Raw genomic sequence first — 23,138 nt, forward strand, 5'->3', positions numbered from 1 at the left:
CAAAATAGAAGGTCTCAAGAATTTGAAGGGAACCTGTCTCTTTTCTGTAACGTATGCACTCAGTGTTTTGATTAGGTTCTTAATGGTTTGGAGGGTGCTATTCTGAATAGGAGAATCCTTCACCTTTAGTTTTGCCCACCTTTGGGCCTTGGTTTGCCCATCTGTAAAAGAGGCTTAATACCTCACTATGTGCTGCTTGGTGACAAAACAAAAAACCCTCAAACTAAGCAGAGTTGTGGCCAAATAGATGCTGGTCAGAGAAGCAGCATGCCTTAGTGGAAAGAGCACAGGCTTGGGTGTCAGAGGCGGTGGGTTCTAATCCTGGCTCCGCCACTTATCAGCTGTGTGACTTTGGGCAAGTCACGTAACTTCCCTGTGCCTCAGTTACCTCATTTGTAAAATGGGAATTAAGACTGTGAGCCCCACGTGGGACAACCTCATTACCTTGTATCTACCCCAGCGCTTAGAACAATGCTTAGCACATAGTAAGTGCTTAACAAATACCATCATCATCATCATCAACCAATGGCAGTATTGGTTCTGTCAGTGATTGTCCTAAAGAGCATTGAAGAAATTTCTAGGATTTGACGAGGGAACCGTTGTTGCTCAACTATACTATCTTTTGATCATCACACAAACTTGATTAACTCTGCCTATTTGAATTTGTTTTTTAAAAAAATCAAAAAAAATCTCCCACTTTATGTTCACAAGGATAGAAGTGTTAACTTCTACTCACTCCACTTTGGGAAAGTTACTTTTCCCAACTTTATAGTGTCAACTGAACAACCCCTTCATTCCCTTTAACGTGGATATTGAATAGTAAGACACCTTTGCTCAATGAAAGTGAGGTTCTTGTGTTGGAACTGTGATTTCTTAACGTATTTTTGTGTTCCAATTTTTTTTAAGCCCCCAAATCTCCAGAGTTACACCTGGAACCACTCAACTGTACAACGATTACAGTTAGGTGGCAGCAAGAGTCGGAGGACAAAGCAGCTATTCATGGCTATAAATTATTCTACAAAGAAGAAGGGCAGCAGGAAAATGGACCAATTTTACTTGATGCCAGTGACCTTCTTTATACTGTTAGTGGTTTAGGTGAGTGTATATCTTCATTCTCCTTTCTGTCTAGTCACAGAAAAAGAACAAACTGTAACACTGAGAAAGAGGCACTCTGACAAATTCCCACCATAGCCATCAAACTTTTGTCTTGGCGGCACTGCTTCACTGCTGACTCAGATTCAGTCTGTGGTTCATGTTAATATCTAGATTTTTTTTCCTCCAGTATTTGCCCAGAACCTGTCATTCAACTCTGGGTTATTTCTTCTTGGACCTTCTCTATTGTTAGGCTTAATTGCATCTATAGTCCTTATTTTTATTTTTTAATGCCTTTTGCAAACTAGCACGGAGGAATGATTTATAGCTATAATAACTAACGTGCTTACTTAGATGATGGGAGACCAACCTTTTTTTTTGTTGTCGTTGTTTGAACCTTTTATTTTCCAAAGGGATTTAATTGTGACCAAGTTATGAAAATTGACCCAGGATTTTAACTGGGTCAGATGGCCCCTTGACCACAGCCAGGTTTCCCTCTCTACTGCATGTATTCCAGGCACAATTTGAGAAAGATATTGAAAAAGCAGTCTGTTCTGTTAACTGGACAGATGACCATCTGTGACCATTTCTAGTCATAGCATCTGGCAGTGCTGCTTGTTTAATAGAAAGCAATGAAACAAAGGGGCAGCAGGTTAGAGAAATTCTGGCTGTTGAGTAGTGAATAGTTGCTTTCCCTTTTGTTTTTACACATAGGAAAATACTCCAGCACATCCAAACCTCTTGACTATGCATTCTTAATTAGTTTTCTCAGGGCTTTTGCTGATCTCTTTTTTTCAGGGGTGGAAAAATACTTCTGAATAGGTTTGATAATATACAAAGAAATGAAAAAAAAACTAGAAGGTCAGCCTGTGTGCCGAGTGCGACATGATTAGATTTTACATTTCCTTGTGCTACTTTGTCTATGAAATAAATGATCTTGATGCCACATACAAAAAAAAAAAGCACAAAACCTTTTAAAATGGCTTTCCCTGTTGAGAGCCTTCTAAATCTCTTCTTTCTTATGATAACTTCAGAATAACATGCATAGTGAAGTTCTGTATCTTGGTTTAGTTATAGAGGGTGCATCGTTTTGTCGTATTTTCCATGTGAAGCTTCTAAAGAGGAATTGGTACATGATGACGAAAGTCAACGGAGTAGTGACTCTGGCAGTTCTATCTCGGATGGGAACATTGCAGCAATCAGTAACCCTTCTTTTAAGATCGGGTCGGACTAAGCTAATAACTCACTCTGAGTCCCTTTAGCCACTTGTTTGGCTCTGCTGTCTTCAAAGCCAAAAGGGGTTATTTATTAGGAAGTGTGAATAACACCTGAAAAATGCCATCAGGTTGTGTTTTTGTCTATTTGGCCAAAGTGAACTGTTAACATTTGTGAGAAACACCTGAATGAATAGCACCACTAAAGGTATTAATTCCACCTGGATTCTTTGGTGTGGAAATGCCGTTTCAGTGATTTAGGAAAACTTAAGGAAAAAAAAGTTATTCTAGTATGCACTCAGCTCTACATTCTGTACTGACAAGAGCAGTCCAGATGGGAGTTTAGAAGACTAATGTAATCTACTCTATTTGTATCTCCCAGAGACATTGCCTTAAATCTAACTCTAATCAGCCCATCGCTCTCCCCCCTGCTGAGAGTTTTCTAAATCTCACCTTTGATCTGATAGCATGAGAGCAGGATCCATGTCTGGTTAACTTGCTTTATTCAGTGTCCAACAGAGAAAAAAGTGCACGTGGATGTTTAATAAGTGGTTTTGATGATAATGAAGATGACAGAGTTGATAAAACTGGCCAATTCAGTTGTTGTCAACAGTGGTGGGGGGTGGGTATGGCCAGAATGGCTGGTAAATCTGAAAAGGTATCCCTTATTGGGAAAACTAAATACTAATTTATAATCTCAAGTATTTGTTATAGCCATCTGGGATAGTAGAGGGCGTTTTTTGTTTTTTTTTTTTAACTCTAACAGAAAGACAAGAATCCAAAAAGACCCAGAAGATAATGAGTAACACGGAAACCAATGCGTAGGTTCATGCTTGGTGATTTATGAAATTACTATTGCTTTTATGAAAAAAATTCTCCTATTTTGCTTACTATGGTTTCACAGTAGAAGTGTCCAAAGAGCTACAAATGAATCCTTGCAACTAGAATATTTAAAGGAGATTCCTCATCCTGTGTCAGTCACATTTTGGCAATATTGCTACAGTACAATACAGTGCTTTTGTATTCCATAAAGGGTGGGAGCCCCTCATTATCTTATTTGTTATCTATGATTATTGCTAAATTATTAAATTAAATTCAATTGTTATTTCTTATTCATTTATACTAATGTCTGTCTTCCCCCTATGGACTGTAAGCTCCTTGGGGCAGGTAATGTGTCTGTTTATTGTTATTCTGTACTCTCCCAAGTGCTTAGTACTTTGCACACAGTAAGCACTCAATAAGTACAAATGAATGAATAAATGAAAGGAGGATGGCCTCCTGGTACCCAAAGTAGATTTACATGGGGAGAGTAGACACAATCTCTGAAGCACTGTGGACCTAGACTTCCCTCTTAGCCTTTCAATCAATCAATAGTATTTATTGAGTGCCTACTCTGTGCAGAGCACTGTACTAAGTGCCTGGGATCTAACAGCATTGGTAGACATCTTGCCTGCCCACACTGAGCTTATAGTCCAGAGGGGGTGAGAGACATTAATATAAATAAATTACGGATAGGTACATAAGTGTCGTGGGACTGAGGTGGAGAAAGGGTGCAAATTCACATGCACGGGTGATATAGAAGGGAATGGGAGAAGAGGAAAAGAGTTAGGACTTAGTCGGGGAAGGCCTTTTGCAGGAGATGTGCTTTTAATAAGGTTCTGAGAGTAGGGAGAGTTGTCGCCTGCTCTCCTGCTGCTGTTGTCACAAAGAAGGCAAAGGGTCTCGCCCAAGTCCTGCCCCTGGCCTGGATCGCCCTCCCTCTTCCTATCCCACAGTGAACTTCCCTGTTATCTCCATAGTACCAGTTTCCAGGGCATCACGTGTCACCTCAGATCTATTCATAAACTAGAAACGAGGCAGTAAGAGCTTAATTCTTCGTGCTTATTAAAGGCCTACTTGGAACAGAGCACTGTAGTGAGCACTTGGGAGGGTTCAGTAGTTAGTAGTTGTTATCTCTACCCACAGGGAGCTGACAGTCTAGCTGGGGAGACAAACACAAAAATATAATTTATAGGCCAATGAAATCGGAGAAAGGAGCTATGTACACAGGTTAATGTTTAAGTAAAAGGCTATGTAGGATATGTAAATAAATGCTTTGGGGACCTGTGTCACTTGTTTGGATGATTCTGCAGCATAGAGAGTACTTGAAGTTTTTGGGCGAGCGTGGTGGGGGTGGTCCACTAGATCTGTAACCCCTAGGTCCATGGCATTGTATGGCACCCCAGAAAACATTAAAAACAAAACTAATAATTGTAATTGGGGTATTTGTCCCAAGCACCATATTTAAGGTTTGGGGTAGATACGTAGGAATCATGGGTCTCACAGTCCAAGACGGAGGGAGAAGAGTATTTAATCCCCATTTTTCAGGTGAGGAAACTGAGGCCCAGAGAAATTCAATGGCACACCCAAGATTGCGCAGCAGGCAAATGGCAGACCAACCCCATTGGGGACAACAGATGTGGTTCAAGAACTGAGAAACCATACCACAAATTGGGAGAATAGTAGTAATAATAATTATGGTACTTGCTAAGGGCTTACTCTGTGCCAGACAGTGTTCTAAATGCTGGATAGCCACGAGCAAATCGGGTTGGACACAGTCCCTGTCCCACTTGGGACTCATCAGATGAGGGAAGATGAGATAAGAAGTGAAGTGACTTGTCCGAGGTCACACAACATACAAGTGTCAGAGGCGGGATTAAAACCCATGACTGGCTGACTCCCAGGCCTGTGCTCTATCCACTATGCCAACCTGCTTCCACCAGCACTCTCCTCACTATTCCTCTTAAATTCCCATGACACCTGGGGCAATGGCACAAGCAGGGGGAGAGTACCAGAGGTTTGCAGTGTTTAGTTTTTCAACATCTTGAGTGTGCTATCATGAAAAGAGAAAAAAGGGGAAGCCCCATTTCCATCAACGTACGGTAATTGTAGGACTAGACTGACAAACTATCAAGTTGTATAGAGTAATTGGAATTATACTTTCAGAACGACAACTGTTAGTAATGAGAGAGAGATTGTCTTTTACCAAACACCACATAAGCCCTCCTAGACCCAACCCTCTTCTTAATCCCATGAGAGAATGAAGTTTCAGTGGTGGAAATGTAGTTACTTTTTTCATAATAAAATTTAGGTATTGACAGAAGATTGGAAGCTCAGCATAAGGTGTAGAGTTTGAAATTTTTGTGGCAAACTTAAAATGTCTGAATGGAAAACTTCCAAAATATAGTAGAGCCCCCCACAGTGATACTGTCAAGTTTATTTGAAGACGTTTCACATAATGCCAATGTCATATTGCTGCGAGGACCTAAGAAGCACAGTCAGTTTTACAACACGGGGGTTGTGTTCTTGCAAACCTTGTGTTCCATTATTCACACCTTCACAGATGTTGCTCACATGCACAAAACCGTTAACAGGTAATGGAAACACACATTATGGGAGAGTGGACCCGAATTGTTAATTCATGGTGATACAAGTTGCAGGAAATGTGAAAGCAGCAATAACCCAAATACCCTTATGCTTTGTCCAGTCTAATTTTTTATTTAGTCATTTTGAAATTCCAGATATTAGCCCATAATCATAACAATATGGCCTGGGGTGGGGTAAGAGGGGAAGTTTGTGTTCAACAAATCTACTATAATAGACTGTAAGCTTGTAGAGGGGAGGGGACGCGTCTAACAACTCTGTTGTATTACTCTTCCAAGCGCATAGTATAGTGCTTTGCATACAGTAAGCACTCAATAAAGAAGAATGAATGAATGAGTGCTCTGCACACAGTAAATGCTTAGTAAATTCCATTGATAATGTAACAATAAAGGGTGATATCAAAAATACCTATGCATGAATCAGGAGTTTCTGACCAATCAACAGTCAATTACCAGAAGGATTTAGCGGTTTTATGCTCTAAAGTATATTAATGTGTGCTTTAAATATTTTTAGTAGGACGTTAAGTTTTTTTCTCTACATTCACTTATGCTTAGCCCTTTCTCAGACATGGTACTTTTCCCCATTACTCCACATTCAAACTCAGAGAGTAGTACCCTTTAATTCACAGGTAAAAAAGGCTATTAAGATTGAAATAATTGAGTCAAGTATCCTCTCGCTCCCCTTTCTCTTTATTTACATTAGTCTAAGACATTAAGGTTTTCAGTCCTGAATTTAAAGTTCTTTAATGCCACAAGCAGTACTGAGTCTGTTTGTACAAGCTGATTGTAGCAACAATTTGTAGGATTGTTGAGATTGAATACAACCATTGGGGAAAAGGAATGCTTTAGATGAAGTTTCTCCTTTTAAGAATTTGGCCCTTCTTTAATACAGGTCTCGAAAAGGAAAATCTGTTGTAACTTCTGTTTTGTTTTTTTTCAGAGATCTTTAAGTGCTTACTGAAAATAAGGGAGTTTAAACTTAAAAGAAAAACTAGTCCCTGGTTTACATGTATGTTTGTGGCATTGCCATACTTGACTTGGTTAGTTTAAAAGGGTTTAGGCTTAATTAGGTACCATTATGGCCTCCTGCAAATGGCTAACTCGAGTTAAAATTCTGCGAAATATTTGTAGCTCTAATGGAACGCAGGGCGCAAGGGTGTCTTAGAGGCGACACATTTACCAAAAGAGAGTGAAAATTGGGCTCTGCTTTGGAGCACACACAAATGTTATGTAACCAAATAATAATTAGAAGAATGAATTAAACTCAGAATAATTTTTGTATTCCATCTATTACACGGGTGGAAGATTTTCAAAGTTCAGCTTCCTAGCCGAGCAAGGGAAATATTCCCAGGGAAGAGAGACATTGTGAAACTGAATGATGGAACGTCATCAAGCCTCTAAGAACTGAGAATCCTGATGTGGATAATCAATGACTGGCAAGAACTTTAAAATCAGACCTGAGAAGTACAGGTACCGCTTTCCAAAAGAACAAGGAAGATCCATGCCGAATAATAGTATCAATCAGTCAATATCATTTACTTAACGGTGGCTGCATGCAGAGCACCGTGTTGTGGGAAGGGAATTTGCTGTTATATTGTATTCTCCCAAGCGCTTAGTACAGTGCTCTGCACACAGTAAGCGTTCAATAAATACGTTTGAATGAATGGATCACTTGAGAGTATAATAGAACTGGTGTTCATGATCCCTGTCATCGAGAGGTTTACAATTTAGCAGGGGAAGCAAGCTCAATGGAAAGAGCACGGGCTTGGGAGTCAGAGGTCATTCATTCATTCATTCAATAGTATTTATTGAGCGCTTACTATGTGCAGAGCACTGTACTAAGCGCTTGGGATGAACAAGTCGGCAACAGATAGAGACAGTCCCTGCCGTTTGACGGGCTTACGGTCTAATCGGGGGAGACGGACAGACGAGAACAATGGCGATAAATAGAGTCGAGGGGAAGAACATCTCGTAAAAACAATGGCAACTAAATAGAATCGAGGTGATGTACAATTCATTAACAAAATAAATAGGATAATGGAAATATATACAGTTGAGCAGACGAGTACAGTGCTGTGGGGATGGGAAGGGAGAGGTGGAGGAGCAGAGGGAAAAGGGGAAAAAGAGGGTTTAGCTGCGGAGAGGTAAAGGGGGGGTGGCAGAGGGAGTAGAGGGAGAAGAGGAGCTCAGTCTGGGAAGGCCTCTTGGAGGAGGTGAGTTTTAAGTAGGGTTTTGAAGAGGGGAAGAGAATCAGTTTGGCGGAGGTGAGGAGGGAGGGCGTTCCGGGACCGCGGGAGGACGTGGCCCGGGGGTCGACGGCGGGATGGGCGAGACCAAGGGACGGTGAGGAGGTGGGCGGCGGAGGAGCGGAGCGTGCGGGCTGGGTGGTAGAAAGAGAGAAGGGAGGAGAGGTAGGAAGGGGCAAGGTGATGGAGAGCCTCGAAGCCTAGAGTGAGGAGTTTTTGTTTGGAGCGGAGGTCGATAGGCAACCACTGGAGTTGTTTAAGAAGGGGAGTGACATGCCCAGATCGTTTCTGCGGGAAGATGAGCCGGGCAGCGGAGTGAAGAATAGACCGGAGCGGGGCGAGAGAGGAGGAAGGGAGGTCAGAGAGAAGGCTGACACGGTAGTCTAGCCGGGATATAACGAGAGCCCGCAGCAGTAAGGTAGCTGTCTGGGTGGAGAGGAAAGGGCGGATCTTGGCGATATCGTAGAAGTGAAACCGGCAGGTCTCGGTAATGGATAGGATGCGTGGGGTGAACGAGAGAGACGAGTCAAGGATGACACCGAGATCATGGGCCCGAGAGATGGGAAGGATGGTCGTGTCATCCACGGTGATAGAGAAGTCTGGGAGAGGACCGGGTTTGGGAGGGAAGATGAGGAGCTCAGTCTCGCTCATGTTGAGTTTTAGGTGGCGGGCCGACATCCAGGTGGAGACGTCCCGGAGGCAGGAGGAGATGCGAGCCCGAAGGGAGGGGGAGAGGACGGGGTGGAGATGTAGATCTGCGTGTCATCTGCGTAGAGATGGTAGTCAAAGCCGTGAGAGCGAATGAGTTCACCAAGGGAGTGAGTGATTCGAATCCCTGCTCTGCCACTTGTCAACTATGTGTCTGTGGGCAAGTCACAACTTCTCTGTGCCTCAGTTACCTCATCTCTAAAATGTGGATTAAGACTGTGAGCCTCACATGGGACAACCTGATTACCCTGTATCTACCCCAGCACTAAGAACAGTGCTCTGCCCATAATAAGCGCTTCACAAATACCAACTTTTTGTAATTACAAATGGGAGGAACCAACAGAGTGTATGAGATAAGAACTGTGCTTGGCCCATAGTAAGCGCTTAACAAATACCATCATTGTCATCATCTAATATGTCCGAGCTATTGGAGATTATGTGATTGCTCAAGCGTGGAAGGACTGAAGTGGTGGGTAGGAAATATAAAGTAATAAAGTAAGGAGATTAAGTTTGCCTCCTGGAGGAGCTGTGTTTTCTGAAGGGCTTTGGAGATGGGGAAAAATTTGGTCTGCTTGATATGGAGGGGTAGGGTGTGAGTAAGAGGGTCATAATTATAAGTGCCTCATGGATGTATGTTCTGTTCTGCCAAAAAGTGACTTTTTACGACATGATTTTACCTGGAATATTGTTGAGGAATTAGGAAATGTTTCTCCAAAAATGCTAAGTTCTTTGGTTACTGTTATACAGTGGGGGTTGGAGTATGTGTCTTTTTCTTTTTAATGGAATTTGTTAAGCACTTGTATGCCAAATTATCTACTAAGTGCTGGGCTACATACAAGTTCATAAGATTGAACACAGTCCCACATGGGGCTCACAGTCTTAATCTCCATTTTACAGATGAGATAACTGAGGCACAGAGAAGTTAAATGACTTGCCCCGAGTTCATGCAACAGACAAGTAGCGGAGCCTGGTTTAGAACTCAGATCCTCTGACACCCAGGCCTGACAAGTAGAAGAATCTTCTAGACTGTGAGCTCATTGTGGGCGGGGAATGTGTCTGTCGTTGTATTGTACTCTCCCAAGCGCTTAGTACAGTGCTTTGCACACAGTAAGCACTCAATAAATGTGAATGAATGAGTGACTGGATTAGAACTCAGGTCCTCTGACAGCCAGGCCTGTGTTCTTTACACTAGGCCTTGCTGCTTCTCCATGTGGGATTTTGTAAGACTGCAAACCCCAGGGTGTAGGAAAACCGGGTGTACTCTTCTTAATGTCAACTAAGAAAGGAAAGTATGTTTTTGGAATTGACTTCTCTGTAATTTAGTTTTCTTTGGGGAGGCCGCATAATCTAGAGCAAAGAGTATGGAATGGGGAGTCAGTAGTATCACATTCTAGTCCCAGCTCTGCTATTGACTTGCTGTGTGATCTTGGGCGAATCACTTAACGCCCCTGGGCTTCAGTTACCTTATCTACAAAAGGAGGATAAAATTGACTTTGAGATGCTTCAAGGACAGGGACTGTACCTGATCCGATAACATTATAATAATAATGTTGGTATTTGTTAAGCACTTACTATGTGCAGAGCACTGTTCTAAGCACTGGGGGAGATACAGGGTAATCAGATTGTCCCTCATGAGGCTCACAGTTAATCCCCATTTTACAGATGAGGTAACTGAGGCACAGAGAAGTGAAGTGACTTGCCCACAGTCACACAGCTGACAAGTGGCAGAGCCGGCATTCAAACCCATGACCTCTGACTCCAAAGCCCAGGCTCTTTCCACTGAGCTACGCTGCTTCTCTATCTCAGCGTTTAGCACTTAGTGATTACAGTATTAGTTAACTATCTCCTTTGCTCCCTGCCAGTTCATATCTCATTGTTCAGGTCAATTTACCTGGATTCTGCTTTTTTCAGTCAGTCATATTTGAGCGCTTACCGAGTACATAGAACAGTACTAAGCTCTTGGGAGAGTACAATCCCATACAGAAGACACATTCCTTTCCCACAATGAGCTTAAGGTCTAGAGGGGGAGACAGACATTAATATAAATAAATTGCAGTATGTAAATACGTGCTGTGGGACTGGCGAGGCATGGATAAAGGGAGCAAGTAAGGGCGACGCAGAAGGGAGAGAGAGGAAAGGAAGCAAAACAGGAGAGCGATAAAGAAAGCTTAGTCAGGGAAGCCCTTTTACTTTTCAAAAGTTATTTAACCTACAAGTAATGATGAAGGTATCATTAAATATGCTAACCAGTTAGGTAATCGGGTTGTCCCAAGTGGGGCTCACAGTCTTAATCCCCATTTTACAGATGAGGTAACTGAGGCAAAGTGAAGTGACTTGCCCAAGGTCACACAGTAGATGCATGGTGGAGCCCAGTTGTCGTGTGCTTTGTGAATGTTCAAGAAGCCAGGCAAGAGAAAGGGAGAGCTGTAGGATGGGAGGAGAGGAAGCATGACAGACTTTACCTATTGTTTTTCCTGGATTTTTTTTTTTTTGGAATGGGACTGAACAAGCTGAAAAGAACACCTGGGCTTAAGATCAGGCAGGATTCTAGGGGAGAGGGAACCTTCAAATATCCCATTCCTGTAATTGTTTTGCCTCTGCCAATGCTACTGTGTTCATATTCTCTTCTGGAGTTAACACTACCCTGAAAATTTCAGTGTGAGGATGTGGACTTGCCCCACCTCAGTGTGAAGGAGACAGCCACCCTCCCAGGCTAATTCTAGCCACTGTAGAAAGTGCCACGGTAGGAACAAAAGAAGACTGAAGGAGTTGCCAGGCTTGAGAAATGCCCCATGCCCTCATGGTTTAGAAGAGTCAAGCTGCTGATGGGATCTAGCTGAGCCAATGTATGGCAGTCAGTCAAAACCATCAGTTGTTGTAGGACGTCTCTCGCGACTATGCAAAGTTTAAAATGGGACTGTACAGTTAATACTTTTCTGTCTGTCTTCCCCCATTTGAGTAGAAGCTCCTTGCAAGCAGGTAATGTCATTCTTTGTTTTGTACTTCCCGAGCCCTTAGTACTGTGAATTGCACCATGCCGGGCAGGGGAAATAACGATTACCACTATTCTGTCACAGTCCCATGCCCGTTTGCCAGGTCGGGATTCTTAACCCAGATTAAAAGCAAGGCACAGCATTTCTCAAGTTTCACTTGAAATTTTGTGTGCGCAGACTACAATAAAACACCAGATTTTATAGTGTTACAAAATTGTGTCTTTGAAGTCCCTGAGACAAAAGGTCAATAGGATCCTGACTGGGTGTTCTCTGGATAAGACAAAGGCCATGGTTGATTCAAAGATTCAGAAGAGCCAATTTTATATGGCTAGGGGGATTTTGCCATCTACCCAGGTTATCTACTGGCTGGGAGTTTGGAGAAATAGTGGAGAAAATAAGGTTTCCTTTAATTTTAGATTGCTTCTATATTTTGCTAATTATTTTCTTGGGGCTGCAAAGTAGGTGGTTTTCAAAACAATCTCTTTAACAAAAAAGATCATTGTTGTTCATTTTCTAGATCTGAAATGAACTTAAGACCTTCTAAAACCCAAAAAAGAAAGAATGCAGTCAGAAAGTGTGAACACCCAAGAGTGTTTCTGTTAATTTTGAAAACCCTCTGCAGAAAGGCACCCGAAGAATTAGATAAAGGGGTTAAAAAATGTATGGTATGCACCCCAAGATCTTGCCCTGTGGTAAATTGAAGTAATAATGCTAATGGAATTTTACACTGGCTCTAGAAATGGGTCAGCTGAAAAACTGAGTGGAGAGAGATATGTAACAAATGCAGCTGGGTGATGGAGAGCATTTATTTTAATTAACTGGGCCCTAACTCGGTAGGATTTTTGTGTCCCACCTGATTAGCTGGTATCTATTCCAGCCCATAGTAAACACCTAACAAAAGCTATTGTCAAAAAACCAACAACAACAAAAAACTGTGGAGGGTAGTCCAATAAAAAGTTTGAGCAGTTATCTACAAGCTGAAATACTTAACAAACAGGAAATTAAATACTGTCCCGTGAACTCTATAAATGTGAATTGCCAATTTATTTCTTATCTTGGGGTTTTGTTTTGCTTTATTGTTACTGAGAGATAAGCTTTCAGGTCTCAACCTTCCTTCTACAAACATCCTCCTCTGCGGATAACTCAAGGTTCAAATGTTCACCCAAAGCAGAAAGTGAAGAGTGATCACTACCTGTTAGTTGAGCACTTAAGTGAAAGAAAATGTCTCCAAGTCTTAACCTAGGCTGTTGATGTTTTTGTGTTCTTTTAGTGTCTGTTGCTTTCTTCCATTTGAGGTATGCTGGGTTTGGATATTCATTTTTTGTATTTTTTTTAGCTGCTGTGAAATTTAGGGTTCAATATATTAATGATTATTATCATTACATTTATCAAGTGTTTATTATGGGCAAGCACTGTACTAAGCACTGGGGTAGAAGCTAATCAGGTTGGACACAGTCCATGTTCCATACAGGACTCACATTCTAAGGAAGAGGGAGAAAAGACTGTGAATCTCTGATTCACTGATGAGGAAACGTAGACACAGAGAAGTTGTGGCTTACCTAGGGCTCCACAATAGGTAAGTGGTTGGGCTGGGATTAGAATCCCAGGTCCATACTCTTTCCAGTAGGCTATACTTTTTAATGAGACTCAATTAGCCAATATCGTGGCTAATAATTATATTTGAGATGGGACAGATTCAGGCGCAGCCCTAAGATTGGAGATCTTTCCGGGTCGTGGCTGAAAATATTGCAACTTTTTCTGATAGCACATTTCTACAAGGAGCTCAGAGTGCTTCTGTAGTCATTCGTGAACCAATTTAGAACTCCCCATAGATGAGGAATGTGACTACCTTTCACATAAAACTGATTCTTTGTTGGTGAGTTTTATACTTTCGTAACAGAAGTCAGAGTACAGTTTTTAAAGTAATAATAATTTATATACAGCATTTCCTCCAAAGAAATAGAAGTGCAAGATGTGAACTGCTAACGAGCAGGTAGGTCAGCTAATAAAATCAAAGCTATACACTGTGCTAAGAGGAAATTTTTCAAAGCTCAGAGCGCATTAATTGAACTGAATTTGCTATACCTTCAAATTTCACATACTACTGTTGTGTCTTTGGAAAATGCCATATCTGCTGTTGCCTCCTTTGAAGCATATCTATAGGAAATAATCAGGTTCATGTGGTTTTAATATTTCATTTTCAACATCAATCAAGCAGTCATATCTAACGAGCCCTTACCGTGTACTAAGTACTTGGGAACAGAGTAGATCCAATCCCTGCCCACGACGAGTTTATGGTCTAGAGTGGAGGATAGACGTTAATATAAATTAATACATTTCAGGTCTACACCTAAGTGCTGTGGAGCTGAGGGAGGGGTGAACCAAGAGAGCAAATCCAAAATACCTTGGGACAAGTATTAGAGCAATTACTGGGTTTAAACTTTATGCAAGGGAAGCTGAGGGCATCATTCTATCTACTTCCCTCCATCTCTGTCTCCTTATGACCAGGCTATTTCACCTGATTCCCTTACTTCTCTTCTTTTCCCTGTTGGCACTTTCAGGAGTGGACTGTGATTGTCAATAATAGTAATAATGGTATTTCTGAACGTAATGAACTATCCTAAGCTCTTGGGAGATTCAAAAGAAGTCCAAAAAATGCTTGCTGCCTACAAGAAGCTTACCGTCTAATGGGCTTTTATTTGTTGTATGTTTCCCAAGTGCCGAGTAGAGTTCTCTGCACCCAATAGGTGCTCAATGAGGAGCCGTTTATTTAGGTGCTCAATGAGGAGCCGTTGGTTGTGGGCAGGGGACGTTTCTGCCAACTCTGTTGTATTATTCTCTCCCAAATTCAGTAAAGTGCTCTGCACACTGTAAGTGCTCTATAAATACCACTGATGAGGGTGGTGATGGTGAAATACCCAAGCCCCGTCTCGTTGTTTCATTCAGTGGTATTTATTGGGCTCTTATTTTGTGCAGAGCGCTGCACTAAGTTCTTGGGAGAGTGCAATATAGGAGTAAACAGACAAATTACCTGCCCACAACAAGCTTACAGTTTAGAAGGGGAAACAAACATTAATATAAATCTTCTCAGGCTCCGGCCAGGGCCAGGATACGTACTTCGAACACCACTGCCCAGCTTCCTTCCAATGCGACCAGGAATCTAGACCTGTTCTTGGGGTTCAGGCTACCAGTCCAGGAGGACAGAAAGTCACTTGGGAATTAGCCATGGATTGCCCTTTCCTTTTGCAGACCTCTTAAAATCATTATTTCTCCACTTCTGGGATAGTTTTCATTTTTTTCATCATTTGACTACTGTGCTTTTTCAGTAGTTTTCATATTAAAGCTTTAAAGCATTTGTTGAAAAACTGACAACTCCAACTCCTTGAAGAACAAGCACAGATTAGTTGTTAAAAAAAGTGGGGAGGCCAAAATAAAGCCACCACAATTACATGGCAATTCAGCTTGCATTAGTCTATACCCTGTAGTTATTGGAGATAGATATTTACATTGCTTCATAGTGCAAAGTAGGTGACTACTCAGTAGGTATATCCCAGGCAAATAGAGCCATTGACAAACTCTATGTGCAGCTGGTGAGTTTAGTGTTTACCTTTCCTGATTGCATCCTTAAACTAAACTTCTTATCTATCAATTCTCCTGACTCTGGGTAACTATCCTGCTGCTATTACTTATCAGTTAAAAGAAGGGATTTGCCGAAAAGAGAAGCTATCAGTGATGAACCTTCCTTCCAGTGATAAAACTAAAGGTTCCGGAAGTAGAGTGAAACATGAGCTCTGGTCTTGGGGCATTCCATCAGCTATTTGTAACCTTTTGATCCCAGTGACCCAACTAGTTTAGTTCACATTTGTTTTGGGAAAAAAAAAAATCAAACTCAAGACTAAAATAATGTTCATTTGCAAGACTGGGGAGTTACTTTCATGTTACATTAAATGAATATTTTTATATTGAATAATCTGAAAGACAAAACCTGCACCCCTTAAGACCTGATTCTTACCTTGAAATCTAGATAAGATACAGGAGGCCTCCCTCCAGTCTTTTTTTTGAAAGGTAAGATAATAAATTGCACCTATTAAGGTAGGAACTGCCAAGCAACAACATAAAGTACAATCTTTGTACTTTGGTTTGGAGGTGATGGTTCTATTTTGGACTTTTCAGTCACCTGCTTCACAGTCAGGAGCATCATCTGTGAATATAAGGAATTATATTTGAGTGCTTACTTTGTGCAGGGCACTGTACAACAAATTTGGTAAACATGTTTCCTCCCACAAAGCGCTTACAATTTCTACACTGTATGATGTTAACGACTTCTCCCTTGTACTGAAACTTAATTGTGGACCCCCTAATAGCAATTTTGGTGTTAAGCACTTACTATGTGCCAGGCACTCACTGTTCTAAGCATTGGGGTGGATACAAGCAAATAGGTTGGACATAGGGACATAATCCCCATTTTACAGATGAGGGAATTGAACTCTTACTCTGTGCAGAGCACTCTACTGAGGGCTTAGGACGTGCTCCTTACCCTTAAGGAGTTTATAATCTAGCTCAGAGAAGTTGACACTAGGGTACTTATCTGTCCGTCTCCCCCGATTAGACTGTAAGCCCGTCAAATGGCAGGGACTGTCTCTATCTGTTGTCGACTTGTTCATCCCAAGCGCTTAGTACAGTGCTCTGCACATAGTAAGCGCTCAATAAATACTATTGAATGAATGAATGAATGAATACTCACCTCACCCCCCAGACCACTCTTCCTCCTCCCTGAAATTTATATCAATACAAATTAAATTATTTCATTAATTTACCTTAAATTAACAAAATTGAATTTAATGAGAAGCAGCATGGCTTAGTGGAAAGAGCATGGACCTAGGAGTCAGAGGACCCAAGTTCTATTCCAGGATCTGCTACTTTGCTGTGTGACCTTCGGCAAGCAACTTGACTTCTGGGCATCAGTAAAATCAAGATTCAATACCTGTTCTCTCTGCTACTTTGACTGTGAACCCCATGTGGGACAGGGACTCTGTTGTCCAACCTGATTATCTTGTTATCTACTCCAGTGCTTAGTACAGTGCTTGGCACAGAGGAAGTCCTGAACAAGTACCATTAAAAAAAATCACCTGTGTCTGCTTAACTGTAAGTTTCTTGAGATCAGGGATTGCGTCTACCCTCTCTCTTTTACTTTTTTTTTTTAAATGGCATTTGTTAAGCGGTCATTATTTGCCAAGTACTGTTCTAAGCTCTGGGGTAGATACAAGGTAATCAAGTTGTCCCACGTGGGGCTCACTTCCTAGATGAGGTGATTAAAAGTTAAGTGACTGGCCCACGGTCACACAGCAGACAAGTGGCAGAGCCAGAATTAGAACCCACATCTTCTGACTCCCAAGGACTCTTCCCAAGTACTTAAGTGAAGTGCTCAATAAATATGATTGATTGAAACGTATACTTCCCAGAAATTTCTATTCCACCTTTAGGTTAAACTGAAATGTACATGCAGGATATATAGAACTTATGTGCATATTTTTAAAACCTTTGCTTCCTCCTACCTGTAATTTATTTTTGCTCAGATAGATTATACTAATGAATGAATAAGGACCTTAAGGGTAAGGATCATGTCTACTGACTCTACTGTGTCTCAGAAGCCCTTAGTAAAGTATTGTAAGCATTCAGTAAATGCTACTGATTGATTTTCTATCCTTCGAGTGTAAAGATAATTCAACTAACTTTGTCCATGACTGAGGGGGAGTTTGAATAAATTGGGATGTGACGAACCCCTCTTCCCCTGTCTCACCTAAACAATGCATTGGATGATACTTTAGCCTCATGGCATTTTCAATTCTGATTTCGGAGTCCACTGTTATTATGAAACACTTGCTTTAAAAGAACCGCTCCATTCCTGAAACCCATGGGCCAGACTGGTTTGTCAGTCACTGTTGTTTCCTAGATACCCCTGATTATGTGCTCATCGCCTGCAGTGATGCTTCTTTGAAACTTCACTATGAGCCATTACCTGACTCTGCACAAACACATTCCACTGGACTTCTCAAAGAGTGGAGATGCATCTTTTACTTCTTGTATATACCCTCAAAGGAACTAGCATAGTGTTCTGCACAGAGTAGGATGCAATAAATCCAGTTGATACTGACAATGCTGCTCACCTTGCTTAATGTTCTCTGCTTGACCTGTCCACTATTTCTGGCCCTCCTCTACACACACACATTCTCTCTCTCTCCATTCATTCAATAGTATTTATTGAGCGCTTACTATGTGCAGAGCACTGTACTAAGCGCTTGGAATGTACAATTCAGCAACAGATCGGCTCACCTATCAACAGCTACTGGGGTATTGCATCCCACAAAACTAAGCTGTTTGGATGACCACTGCTTCAGTGTTGCTACCAGTTCTGCTTCAGGTCAGTTCTTGACCTGTAAAAGCTGGTAGAATGTTTGGCAACCCTAGATCCAGGATGAGTTTTTTGTTTCTTTTTTTTTTTTCACGAGGGATGGGATCTAAGATTATAAAAGTGTGTAAATGTCAATATTGCAGCCCTAGATATGTTCAAGCAATGGGTCATTTCTCCACACCAGTTTCTACTGAAAAGCAAGGGTGGAGGTAATATAATTCTAATTTAGGTAAAAAGAAATAGCTAATTTTTACAGATGATCCAAGAAGAAAAACTTTTTGAGTTTTTTTATGCAGTCGCTGCTCTGTAAAACTGAAAGCCCTACTTTTATCACTTCTTTAATATCAGAAGATCTTTCAAAGACAAATTCTTTGTTGTATTCTTTAGTGATGTCATATTTAATTTCATCGGTTCTTTGAACATGGGAATGTCAGTGTTTAATATTGCACACAGGTTTCTGCTTCAAAAATCTTGTTTTCATTCTCAGTGGAAGAGTTTAGTGTTCTTATCCATTTTAGATTAAGTTCTCTGGGCTCTCAGTTTACTGCCTTGAGCAGCGTCATGTAATAAACTCTAAAATCCTGAAAGTTGTTAAGATCATCAATATCAAAGATCACCACGATCAACATATCAGGTTTGGTATTTGTTGTTTTAACAAATGATGCGTAACCTTTAAAAGTGGAGAAAGTCCCAGATTTAAATAAAAGTTAGAGAACTGGCTAAAATTCAAACTTAATGATCATCATTTTGGGGGTTTTGAAGTTCTTTAGTGCCTTAGCAGCCATGCAATAATTCTCTCCCCAGTAGAATGGTGACTCTTTTTTTTTTTTTTGGTATCCTGTCGGTTTTCATATTCATTCTTTCAATAGCATTTTTTGAGTGCTTACTGTGTACAGAGCACTGTACTAAGCCTCTTGGAAAGTACAATCTGGCAACAGATAGAGACAATCCCTGCCCAACAACAGGTTCACAGTTTAGAAAGGGAGAGACAGACAGCAAAACAAGTCGAGAGGCATCATGACTCCAAACTAGCTGTGTGGGGTTTTCCAGTTGAACCATCTACCTGAAAACAAATACCTTTGTTTGCTAATGTCCAAGTGTGCTGGGCCTCTTTCTGTAATGCTGGGTTCCATTTTTAGCTTTGTTTTTAAAAAGAGAAATGAAAATCTATTTTCTATTTCACTGTAGAGAACAGATAACCCTGTGAACTTAGGCTCTAGGTAAAGATTACTCTGTTAGTACAGATTCCCTTCAGATACCAAACTAAAAAGGCAAACTAAAATGCAGTTAAGTAAAGCCCCCTGTGTGGATAGAGGGAAGAAATAGGAAGGAGGAAGTTCTATTATTTCAATTGACAATGCCTTTTACCATTCCATAAAATGAAAAAGAATACCACTGGTATTTCAACAATGGAGATACCACCCCATGTGAGTTAAAAAAAAAAAAAAAAACAGGGCCCTATAACTGGTGTGAAACAGAATTCGACTGAATCCCAATTTTGGTGTATTTCTTTCCCTTGCCAAACCCCTAGCTGAAAAATCTGATGCAATTTTTCATGTAGAAAAAGCAAAGAAGCAGAATATGAAATTCAGTGTCGATATATGATTAGTCTGACATCTGGAAAATAAGGAGAACCAAAGAGCATCATTTGTATTTCTCTAAAAAATAATGTAATGCCATCTCTAAGAATGTAAAATAATCTAAGAATTTGAAAATATAATTATTCCAGTTATCTCTTAGGCAAATGTACTTTCTCCAAATCATTTCATAGTTCGAAAAAGAAGTCTCAATTTCCTAAAGGTAGGGTTTCATGTTTGTCTATTCTATTTGTAAATCTCTGGCATAGGCATCTTATCAGTCAACCTGCATTACCCGCGTCCCCCCCCCCCCCCCCATAGGGATAAAAACTCTACATAGTCTGTAACTCCAGAATTATTTTGTGAAAATTACTTTTCCTATCTAATTTTAAAATCAAACATTGATTCACAGAATGTTTGAGTGTCAGTTATTATGAGCCTGGTGTATTCATTGTTCATCTTGACTATTTAGCTGTTGTTAGCTCTTCCAGTACATTTCTTAAAAGAAGCACATTAGGAGAGCAACAAATGAAGGTATTTTCCCTTCACCTGTCTCAAAAAGAGACTATCAGACCTGTTTTTTTTCTTTTTGGACTAAAGCCTTAAATGCCTTTTTTAAAAAAAAAAAAAAAAAAAAGATGGACTACCTATGCACGACATTATTTATGGGAATTCGTTAGTAAAATAGTTAAGGAATGAATTGTAAACAGCATCTCCTTGGAGAAGGCTTAGAGAAAACTCCTGTTATAGGAAATTAAATCAACATTGTCCATTAATCATACTGCATGTCAACCCCCAGACCTTTCTTGATTGTTCTTGGTGAATGTGAGGAACCATTAGATGTGTGAGGTCCTTAAAGGTCTAAGTAAGTCAAAGGGGAAGAGTTTAAAAAAGGCCACCATTAGCACATGAAAGAGGCTTCTGGCTGGACAGAAGAAAACATTTGCAGTTTCGGAGTAGTGGCACCAAAGATTTTGTTTTTAGTTTATTTTTAAGCAGTTATCTAGCACAAAGCCAGATGTTATGGAAAGGGAAGTTTTGCGCTAAAGGTGTGGTGTAATTTTTCTGGATTTCAGGAATTTTGATTTAGTATTTTACCAGTGTGATAACATAATCAAGTCTTTGCCTGGAAAAACCAGTGCCTTTCGTTTTCAAGAAATCTTGTTTTTGAGGAGCGGTAATTGTATTTTGACTGATAAGGCACACATTTCTTGAGTTTTATAGTCTCAAAAATATTTTCATTTTATCATTTTCACCTATTAACCACAGAAATTTTTCCACTAAACATTTGTTTTTCCCTAGACTTAATTTTTATTTGAAGCTTTTGTATTATTGGTTTCACAGAAGCAGGCCCTCCCACCCTCCCTTTGCCTTCACTCCTATCCCTAATTTTATATTTTTCAGGCAATTAATTCTTGTTACTCCTCCATGTTTCCAAAAATTGCATTTTTTTTTGTCTTCACCCATTAGAAATTGTCAGGTTTCACCCTATATTTGAACAGTTCACTGGGGATATGCCAGACCCAAGGTGGCCACCTCTGCCTCCATCCTTGGATCTGAGGGGGATGGAACAGATTCGTTATCTTGATTCTCTTGGTTTTTATCTTCATCTTTTATCATTCCTCTATCTTCCTGTCCCTCTCTCCTCTTTCCACTGCCCTTTTCTCTCTCCCTTTCTCCTCCTTCCTCCACCTCCCTCCTCCCCTTTCTCTGCTTGGGACCATTCTTTCCTTTCTCTCCCCCCACTCTCTCTTTCTTCTCTCCTCCCCACCCTCATACTTCTGGAAACACTGTTCCCTAGCTTGCCCCTGCACTCAAAAAGACAACTCCAAACCTATAGTTCACACAGCTGTGCTAAAAGAGAGCCTGTGACATTTAGTTAATTGGGTATGATATTCTTGTAGTTGACTATGAATCACTTGTAGTTAGAGGACTGGCTGCCTCCATAATTGAAGAGCGCCTATACTAGATGAGATACCTCAAGAAATGCCAACCTCCCTTCACCTCCACAAGTGGTTTTGACCTCCCCAACCTAACTCGCATACACATCTCTTGGGGTGTCTGAGACATTCAGAGGCCTCGAGAGAATGATTAGGAACCCGTACCTATTGATAGAGTGGTACTCCCACTCCCAAAGAGTACAAAACCCAAGTCTATACTGCCCACTTATCTGTGAAATTGGCATCGAGTTGGGGAATGTCACAGATTGGTTCTGCTCACCTTCACCACAACCTTTGTTGCCGGCCAAGGTACGGGAAAATCATTTTTCTTTGGCCTTCAGAGGCTGGATATTCATTCATTCAGGCATATTTGAGTGCTTACTGTGTGCAGACCACAATACTAAACACTTGGAAAGTACAATTTGGAAACAGATAGAGACAATCACTACCCAGCAACGGGCTCACAGTCTAGAAGGGGGAGACAGACAGCAAAACAAATTAACGGGCATCAGTAGCATCAAAATAGATAAATATAAAAATCCTTCAAGATTTTGTAGTTCCAGAACCTGCAGGGGACTTCAAAATAATGATAATTACTATTATGGTACAAAACAAATCAACAGGCATCAATAGCATCAAAATAGATAAATATAAAAATATTTTGAGATTTTGTAGTTCCAGAACCTGCAGGGGACTTCAAAATAATGATAATAATTATTTTGTGCCAAGCACTGTTCTAAGCACTGGGGTAGATACATGGTAATCAAGTCAGACACAGTCCCTGTCCCACATGGGGCTCAGAGTCTTAATCCCCATTTTACAGATGAGGTAACTGAGGCACAGAGAAGTTGTGACTTGCCCAAGGTCACACAGCAGATACATGGCAAAACTGGGATTAGAACCCATGTCCTCTGTCAGCCAGGCCCATGCTCTTTCAGCTAGGCCACGTTGCTCCTCCAATCTTCCTGTAAACTCACCTTAGCTGCTTTAACTTGGCTCAGTGGAAAAGGCACGGGCTTGGGAGCCAGAGGTCATGAGTTCGAATCCCAGCTCTGCCACCTGTCAACTGTGCGACTGTGGGCAAGTCACTTTACTTGTCTGTGCCTCAGTTCCCTCATCTGTAAAATGGGGATGAAGACTGTGAGCCTCATGTAGGACAACCTGATGACCATGTATCTACCCCAGCTCTTAGAACAGTGCTCAGCACAGAGTAAGCACTTAACAAATACCAACATTATTTAACTCAGTAGAATGTTGAGATACTCTAGAGAACCCCAAATCCCCTCAGTATAGTACCTCTGAGGAAATGCATAAAATCCAACCTCATTATAGAGGTGGGGACACAGCCAAATGGTACCAGTTTTTCCCAGTTTGCACATAACTCCCCAGTAAGGAACGATTAGAGAAGCATAAGAAAAGCAGCGTAGCTTAATGGAAAGCCCCAGGGCCTGGGAGTCAGAGAACCTGGTTCTAGTCCCAGCTCTACCACTTGTCTGATGTGTGACCTTAGGCAAGTCACTTCACTTCTCTGGGC

At 41.0% G+C, this 23,138-nt stretch overlaps 1 protein-coding gene across 1 annotated transcript in view; it reads left to right on the plus strand.

The window, feature by feature from the left end:
* Positions 1-23,138, plus strand: part of PRTG (protogenin) — a 116,838-nt gene that overhangs the window by 59,137 nt on the left and 34,563 nt on the right. The window contains exon 11 of the mRNA XM_029070155.2: positions 907-1,095. Within this exon, the coding sequence (XP_028925988.1) occupies positions 907-1,095 (189 nt within the window). The remainder of the gene's footprint in view (positions 1-906; positions 1,096-23,138) is intronic.

The sequence above is a fragment of the Ornithorhynchus anatinus genome, chromosome 8, assembly GCF_004115215.2.
Source record: "Ornithorhynchus anatinus isolate Pmale09 chromosome 8, mOrnAna1.pri.v4, whole genome shotgun sequence".
NCBI classification, from domain to species: Eukaryota; Metazoa; Chordata; class Mammalia; order Monotremata; family Ornithorhynchidae; genus Ornithorhynchus; species Ornithorhynchus anatinus.